General features: G+C 40.1%; 1 protein-coding gene across 1 annotated transcript in view; it reads right to left on the reverse strand.

The window, feature by feature from the left end:
* Nucleotides 1–9,569, reverse strand: part of SBF2 (SET binding factor 2) — a 500,212-nt gene that overhangs the window by 275,205 nt on the left and 215,438 nt on the right. Inside the window, 2 exon segments of the mRNA XM_025196666.1 lie at nt 612–722; nt 3,007–3,123. Coding sequence (XP_025052451.1) covers nt 612–722; nt 3,007–3,123 — 228 coding nt within the window.

Consider the following 9,569-nt stretch of genomic DNA (forward strand, 5'->3'; position numbering starts at 1 on the left):
CAGACAAGAATTATAATGGATTGGTGTTTTTTCAAGGCTTGCAGGAAAGGACTGTATAAGATGGATATATTTATGAGCAACCCTTTGTTTATTCTGTTCTTTTTAATATATGGTGAATCTTGGGTCCCTAAATTTCATTTGATAAATGGAAATAAATAAAAATGTATAAAGTTACTAATTCAATTAAAAAAAAAATTAGGAGTCTGGAATAATTATCAATATCATATCAATGATCTTAAAATGCCAATGACATTCTAAACTACTACCACTACAGAATAAAAGGAATGAAAAAGTAGGGCATATGACAGTTGTAGACAAAGAGCCCCATAAAAATATTTTAAAATCAATTCTGAATACATAGGATTAAAAAAAAATTAAACTTATACAAATGACTTGATTTGTTACGATGCCTTGTAAAGACAAATCCAGTGACAAAATTAACCCTCTGACCTTATCCAGGAATGGAATTTTTGTTATCTTTAGAAAACAGGCCATAGGGACAGGACTCAGCTGAACTATGATCCTTTTTTCAATAAAAATATTTAAAGAATTCAGTTTTTGTTTTCTTCATAAATTAAATTAACTGGAAAAATACCCTTTTATCCATTTACCTGAGACCCTCCCGCAGCAGGGACAAAGCACGAACAGAGATTTGCAATGAGACTCTCCAATGACACACTCAGGCTGTCCACATACACAGTGTAGATCAAGCCAAGACAAGCCTAGAAAGTTAAATGAAAATATATAATCACTATTCAGGGAAGGCAATCACTGATAATTACTAAAAAAAATATACAACAGTATTTTTATAATAAGCTAGTCCTTAATCTTAATATTCTTAAGTATACATTCCAGTAGAGAAAAAAAAAATAAAGTAGAAGACATGTGTAGACATATCACAAAGTACCCTTGAATTCCTGTTGGTCTCCACAAATTCTAGCATGTACATTTTTAAAGGGAACACAATATTTATTCTACGTTTCCTTGTTTATTTAGTCTATGTTCCCTTGCTTAATCAACCTCTTATTTCAAAATTAAGTTTAAAAAATCCAACATTATAATAATACAATTTCACCAATATTTCCATTCTGTGAACCTGATTCTGCATTGAGGTTTCCAAAGGTAAGCCTCAATGTTTATGCAAAGTATCACCCAAGTCAGTGATAACTCATATTAAAACAGTGGTCCATGTTAGTGTGCCCTGAAGAAAAGTTGATGCCTAAAATGTTATATTATTATTTCAATATCATCTGAAGATACTTTCCCTTCCTTGACAATTTATTTTTGTTACTTGAATAAAAAGATTATTTAAAAATAAACAGTGTTAATATTTTAACTGTGTAACATGGGTAGACAAGCAGGACTGCAGCCCTGGGTACCAATTCAGAAGGAGTACTCGAATGGTAGCTCCTAGGGAGCCCACACTGCTGTTGCTACAGCAGCCTGGGTTCAGGAAGCTTGTGTGGAGGTGGCAGCCACAGCCCACACCACCACCACAGCTGCAGTGGTCCCTGTTCCAGGAAGTAAATGCTTGCTTCCCCATCTCCACCCTGACACAATTTCAAGTTATGCCTCTGAATTTTAGCATTATTTGTTTCACATCACTGGAGTTTCCATTAATGAGTGACCACAGATTTGGCAAAACAGATAAAGCTATTTTCATGTTACATAATAAAACAGTTGGCTTCTCAAAAGTGTTTGAGAAAAAGAAGCAAAGGTAAATTACACTTCTGAGTAACCATTCCTGATGCTCTTTACCTTAGCTGCTACAATATGAAAATTCTGAAAACTAGATCTACCATATTTCTTTACATAAAACATGGTCTTTGTTCCCAAAAATCACACCCCCTACAATTGGTGTGCATGTATTAAGCAGGGAAGCTGATTTCCTGACCTAGATAGAAGCACCCTGCGTTGACTCCTGCTCCATAGTGCAGCAGCTGTTGCATTACTATTCAAGCAGCTGAGGGAGTCAATCAACTTAATGGCTCACTGTTCTTTACTCCACAGGTATGAATACCTGCCTCTCCTTTTTAATGGACTTGATGTTCCACTAATCAAGCTAACATTTCTCCAGGAAATGTTGCTGTCTCTTAGTTGCTCCAGGTCTTTTTGCCATTTCACAGCTTTGGAGACTCTAGCTCTTTTCAAAATCAGAGATCCACCCATGGAGACCAGTCTTCAGAAGCGTCTAGATGTTCAGCTTTAGTCTAACAGGATAGGGAGGGTGAGTCAACTGAAGATTAGTCTCTCCCCCTACTCTAAGCAGCCATAACTCTGGAAAAATCTTTTCTTCTTCATTTTGCCTTTCAAAAACAAGGTGTATATTCTAGTCAAGGGAGTGTGTATGTGAGAAAATATGGTATATTTTAGGCGCTACCTGGTTACAAGTAATTTCAATACTATGACACAAGTTACTAGTGAGCGAATTATCCTTCCATCTCTAATGTATATTATTTTTTATTATAATTTATTAAACAACTGAAAGTGGCATGGGCCTGATGGAAATTCAAATATTCTGTTTATATCACAGAAGCCCTACTGTATCCTAGAAGCAATATGAGATTCTAAATCCCTTTATCTAGCTTAATGCTACCTGGAAAAATATTAATTCACTCACTTTTTATGTAGGTGAAAAAAACCATCTTCAATACTTATCTCATTCTTCATATATTTTAAACACATGAATTTCACCTAAATAGTTGTGGTTTTGTTGTGATGGGGTTTTTTTCACTGTGCATATCGCTGAACCCAGTAAACCTCTCTCTTGTGGTCTGTGTAAATTTAAAACTAGGCCTCTGTGACTACAAGGGCACTGTATTAATCCACAGGGGCACTCAGTCTCTTAGACTGATTTTTATTTAGCTCAGTCTTACTCTGCTTGTGCTGGTAAATTCCCAAACCAAAGCTAAGATGTTTTAAATCAAAACTACATGTCACTGCTGCTCATTAAAAACAGGTTTGTCCACTGACACACATTATAAATGACAGCTGGGAGTTCTTTACCCTGAAAATTTCTGGATAATCTAGTCTGGACACCAACACCAGGCTTTTGGGAGCAAATACTTCAGCAGGCTGAATTAAACCAGACTCCTCTTCTTCACCTTCAGTTTCTTTTGTTCCCTTGAAAACAGATACACTGAGATTAATGAACAGAAATATGTATTTCTTCTAAACAAAGTTAGTTTTCTTACAAAAATATAATATTTTTAGAACTTCAAAAGATCAAGGTAACTGTTGAATGGAAAACTTGCATATTACATTGTATCTTTTAATCAATCACACACCCAAACACACACATTTTTAACTGCTCATGTGTCCCAAAAGTATTAAAAATATACAAAATGAACAGATGCACTATTGATGTAATGACTAAAATGTATGAAATTACTGACTTAAACTTCTCATGAAGGAAAATAATTGTTATCCTCTAAAAAGTGTAATACTTTCAAACTATGGAAAAAAATAACTAAACATCTATTTCTGTTTATAAGAAAAAGGAAAAAAAACAACAATGCCAAAACACTGCCTATAGATGGAGGCACCATTGAAGAAATTAAGGTCACTTGCAGGAGCAGGACTTAAGTCTATTCAATACAGACAAATGAGAATGCCAAATTAAGAGTACTTTCTCTACTCTAGTCTTATAAACCTTGTATAGCAGCAGTTTAGAGACACTGAAATGACTTTGTACAGGTGCTTTGTAACTGTACTGTTATGCACACACTGCAAGTGGATGTCAGCAGTCTAAACTCATTGACCACAAAGCTTTCTTAAACTTGATATGTAGAAAGCAATAGCATCACACATGGATCTATTAGTATCTGTTGCTGTATATCTACTTTACAGGCCTAGTTTCACTTTGCCAAACAGCCTGGAAGAGGCCCAATATACCAATATGCTGCTAGCTGGCCTGAGGAATTCACCACAGCTATGGTTAACTTTCAGCATGACTAAAGCTGAGGTCAGAAGTCAACAGGTCCACCAGAAATATCCACCTTTGCAAGACACCTCTAAAAGAAGAGTAGATGCAGGCAGAGCTGTGTAAAGAACATAACAACCACCTGACAACCCTATATTTCACGACAGGATGGAATGACAGGTCCAACAATGCAACCTTCTATTGAGCTTGGTGCTTCCCACAACCTAAACATGGTGGTCACTGCCTTTCATGATTCTGTAACACCACAATGCACACCACAATATTTGGCAACACCAACACCAGAAGCAGTGGTCTGTGCAGAATACTGGGAGCAGACCATATAGAAAGGTTGGACTGGAGACACTACAACGATGAAGAATGACATTGCAGTGCAGTGTTTCCCAATCATTGTGCCATGGCTTAAAATTATGCCATCAGAAATTAACAGGAATTTTGCCATGGCAATGAGCTCCAATAGGTATGAGGATGGGGAATGCCTTAACAGATGTGCCACGGAAAATTATTATTAATGTAAGTGTGCCTTGGGCTGGAAAAGGTTGGGAAACACTGCTGTAGTGAACAAAAGGGCAAGCTTATTTTCCAGAGGAAGGGGGGCACAGAGCTGTGGATAAGACCACAATAGATTCTCAGTCCCAGGTATGGATAGTAGAGATCGAAGCCCCAGCTCAGTTAGATGACTTGCATCCTGGATCCATTTTCTGAGGACCTATCATTTAGAGAGAAAGAAGTGCAGAACCATGGAGTGGGTCCAAAGATTTGCAAATACCATGACCCATTTTTGTTTGTATAGTTTTAAAAGGTTGCTGGGTTCTGACTAATAAAATTATTACTGTGGACAATACTGACTGCAATGGGGGTACAGTCAACTTCAGTTGAAAGTGGAAGCCACAATTACATGGTCCTTTTCTCTCTATCCACAAAACACATAACAATTCAAACGGAATGCTGAGTAGCAAAAAATATTAAAACTATAACTCTTTCAAAATTCCCTTAAAATATAAAAGGGCTACCAGCTTAAAAAGCATGAACGCATCTCTTTACAAATACTACTCTCTTTTGTAATTTGGTTACTTTGATATAATGATACAGATTTAAACTGTTTTAGTATTAAACACTATCAGAGAATTCAGAGATTACAAATCTCAAAAGCTATAAAAAGTGGTCCTCAGAGCATGTCCAACTCATTATGCTCATTTGCAGCACACTCTCCAGTTTTGAGCAGGGGTATTAAGGACGCAGAATCTACTCCATTAAGCATTCAGTTAATGTAACCCAAATTTCCCTCCATTCCTGACAAGTGATGATTGAAGATAACTTACAAAACAGCTCTAGCACATCAAGACCCTCTTTTCAGTGATACACTGCTCAGTCACCAGACACTGAAAAAAATCTCTTTTAGCATAAACAGATGGGATTCCTTCACTGGCCTGGAAAAGTACTTGCTTTTTCTACCCTGGTACATATAGCAGATTCATATTCTAACAGTTTTCTCTGCCTGAAACAATGATAAACCCAAGCTTGGTAATAGAGTCCTTATCCAGATTCCTACCTCACATTAAGGCAGGCAGTAATTTTCTTTAGAATTTTTTTATATTATATACAATTCTTCTCACTGTGTGTTAGCAAACTTAGTAGACACTTCTGAACAGGACAGCAGAAGAATAGTAAAACATTCCAAAATATTAGCAGTTTTGACCTACAAGACATTTAACAAAATAAGAAATATGCTCTTTTATTCTCTTGGCAGGCCCTTCCACCTCAGCTGAGACAACACTCCCACAAATTACTATGTTGGTCTGTCCTTCAGTTGGGGAAAAGGAAAACAGAGGGATGAGAAATTTGGGGATATGGCCCACAAAAATTATGTCCATCTGGAATACCAGAAGAGAAGAAAAGCATGGCATATGGCAGAAGAAAGACTGCTAAACATACTTCTTATATGATAGCAGAAGCAGTAGCATTAAGATCATTTGCTGATGAAACAGCTGATGAACACAGCTAGAAGCAGAGGCAGCAGTCAGCTCCATAACCAGTGATAGATCTATCTCTACTAGTAGGTTAATTGCCTGTCCCATCATATCCCCTTTTCTCCTGCAGCCCATGTGAGCACTGGTGGGGTAACTGACAAGTCATGAACTGAAGCAAACAAATATCCTCTACTCCATTCATAAGCAACCTTTGCAACCTGTGTGCAACGTAGAAAAATACTCTATCCAAGGAAAGAACAGGAACAGCATTTCATACCTGCTTCTACAACTACAGGGACTGCCAGCTGAAGCTTGGAGCATGGGATTCATTTTATTCTTAAATACTGTTTTAGCCTTGCAGATACTATGCAAGATATAGTACATTAAACAGATGTAATTATTCACATTAGCATTCAATCCATTTTGAAGGCAGTGCTATCTTGCTTCATCCTGCCAAACACATTCAAACACCAGTCTGCAATTGTAAGAAATGCAACAGAAGCCCCCCCACCAAGGGCCCTGAAATTCAGACATGCTGAGTAGTATCCCCCAGAATAAAAGTGTGCACAAACACCCAGTTCATACTTACGTCATTTGGAGGCAATAAATATTCCTGTTTCTGCTAATAGGTGGGTGCCAAATCTCCTCAGCATCCTGGCATCATGGAGCTTGACAGGGTATCCCACACTGGCATTTATGAACCTACTTCTGCATGTCTATTGTTGTATCCCATACAATTGACATAATCAGTTGCTCCTACTGGCGAGCACATAATGGGCACACGGGCCATCAGTGGTGTCAGTAGAGACTGGGAACTTCATTCTCTGAAAGCCAGCTACTATTTCAGACAAAACTTTTACTCTCATCACCTCTAGATCAATCAGTCAACTACCTTGTATCTCAACAGCAGACTTGCCAACACCAATGGATGTCTCGGGTAGCCAAATTCCAGAAGACACATACAACTTCATTCTGTAAACATACATCCTCTCTGTATTGAATTATCTGGTGCTGGTGGATGAAGGCAAGCTCCACAGAGACCTCCATGAAGTTTTATTTTCTTACGATTAGCCACAGTTAATCATCCCAGATCTAGGAAGTGATGATAACTATGAGTATCCCACCAAAAAGGCCTAGGCATTCTGCAAAAGATATGTAAGTATATACATGAAGAATCTACACTAATAATGGTATTTCTCATAGCTGCCTGCTCTGCCATAAATAAGTTTCTCCCAGACTCTTCCTCATTCTGTCCTTCATAAATAGCTTCTAAAATTCATTTGGAGTCTTGTTGTCCATCTGTCCTGCTGTAAAAACAATTTACCCACAAACAAGAGAAAATAATTCACTGGATCCATGGCTTTCCCTCGACTGGGAACATACAGAAATAAGGAAAGTTTAAAGCCAGAAGTGCATTAGCCAAATGTACTTATTACATTACATAGAATTAGCTGGCTAAAGCTATTTCCACATAAGAGTCTCTGAAGGATTCCCACTGTACCACGCTGCATGGGGGGGAGGGGGAAAGCCCTGCTACGAGCTCTCAGAGGCCCCAGTCCCCTCTGCCAGAGCCAGTGACTGTGGGGCTTTCTTCTTTTCTTTTCGTTTTTTTAAATGCCAGGAGGCTGAGGCCAGGTGGGATATCCATTGGGGGCAGGGCTGGATGGGGGGGAGATTGGGGAGCGGGGGCTGGGGGGGAGCTCTGCCACACGGCCCCAGAGCCACAGCCACCTGGCTGTGCCCGCCTCTCCCTAGCCGATCTGAATCATCGGGTCAACGCTGAATCTTCCGAAGCTGATTTAGTCAAATTGATTCAGGACAGTGATCTGAATCTCCAAATCAAATCACTGTCTTCCGAATCTGAATCGAATACTTCCATGTTTGCACAGGCCTACCAGGCAGTTAGTTTTAAACTTTGGGTGGAGCAGAAATCAAAGGGTGGCGGGTGCAACCGCACTAGTACACCCCCTTCAGGTATCCACCTAGAAATCCGACCACAAAACACATATAGTAGGAGAATATGCACAGTATAAGGGGCTGCAACACAGAACTATGAACACAGAAGTGAGCTGGGCTAGTACACACCTGCATGCATGCAGGCCAAGGTGAATACTGAACATACCTGTAGGAAGCCCAGTAGATGGCACTGGGTCACTTATCCACTTAGTAAGGCTTGCCAAAAGGAACACATTGCAGAAGATGCCTGGGCTCCCTACTTGGCTGCAGGTGCGATTCAAGGTCTCAGTCTTTTAAAATATCTTCTAACAATCTATCTGAGCCTTAGTTACTTAGTTACTCTCTTCAAATGCCACTGTAACAGTTAACTCAACTACAGCAGCTGGCTTTAACAGACTTTAGAATTAATAAACTCAAGGAAAAGCAGATCATTTCTTTTCCAGGATTACAAGTACACCTCATCATTAAACTTTAGGAAATATTTATACTCCATAATGTGAAGCATGGAGATACCCGAGCGAGCTCTAACCAAGCTAGCTGACGCATGTGATGTAGCCTGGCCACTGCTAATCTTAACCTTGCTTCTCAGTGCTTCCCACACTAACTTCGTCCAATACCCCAAACAGGTCAGTTAAAATGAACTTGATATCTTTATACTGTCCCACTGTATCTGCCCCTGTGGGTCAGATGAAGGGCCCGGGACTGGTCTCATGGGCCAGATGGATGATGTAGGCCTGCTCCCACAGGCCACATCAGACCCATGGACCTTTCTGGACAAACAAAGTCTGTCCCCCCGCCCCACATGCTGGATGCAGAGCCTACTCTGGTTGGTCTGGGACAGCACTGTAGGGGCACCTTCTCCAGAAGCTGAGCTGCATTGCACACAGTGCCCACCCTGGACCGGCTGGAGTGGGTGCTGTGTACCAGACTGGCTGAAACAGGGGCTGTGGGCAGTAGAGCTCACATTCAGGGAGGTCCCAGACTGGTCCCACATGGAGCCAGCAGCAGGGGTCAGATGATGTGACTCCATGGGCCAAATCCAGCCCATGGGCCACATTTTTGATGCCCCTGTCTTAAAGTGTATTGATGTTCAGGTAAAAGCTGAGAAAATAAGGTACAGTCTGCCCTGAAGAGGTGGGAATGTGGTTTTAATTGGGACTATGACTGCTCTTGATTTAGGGGATAAAAATGCTAAACCTTTTAGCAACATTTAACTAACTTAAAGATTTTTTTTTTAATTCTACCTGCACCCAGAGATATAAGAAATGGCTGCTTTCCATAAATCACAACAAAACAAATGACCATTTCCTATCAATAAATCTTTCTGTCAGAGCCATGCATTTTAATTGTACACAGTATTGTGCCCTTCGGGCACAAAGCAAGATGATCCCCAAGCGAGGCAAAAGGGGGAAAGGGGCCAGGAGGCTTCCCTGGCTGACCAGAGAAATCCAGGGCAGCCTAAGGGACAAAAGGGGAGCACATAAAAAGTGGAAACAGGGAGAGATCACCAAAGATGAATATACCTCCTCTGCTCATGCTTGTAGGGAGGCAGTTAGACGGGCCAAAGCTGCCATGGAGCTGAGGATGGCAACCCAAGTAAAAGTCAACAAGAAATTGTTTTTTAGGTATATTGGGAGTAAAAGGAAGGCCCAGGGAGGACTAGGACCCCTGCTAAATGGGCAGAAACAATTGGTGACGGACAG

The sequence above is a fragment of the Alligator sinensis genome, unplaced genomic scaffold (assembly GCF_000455745.1).
Source record: "Alligator sinensis unplaced genomic scaffold, ASM45574v1 scaffold755_2, whole genome shotgun sequence".
In the NCBI taxonomy this organism is placed as follows: domain Eukaryota; kingdom Metazoa; phylum Chordata; order Crocodylia; family Alligatoridae; genus Alligator; species Alligator sinensis.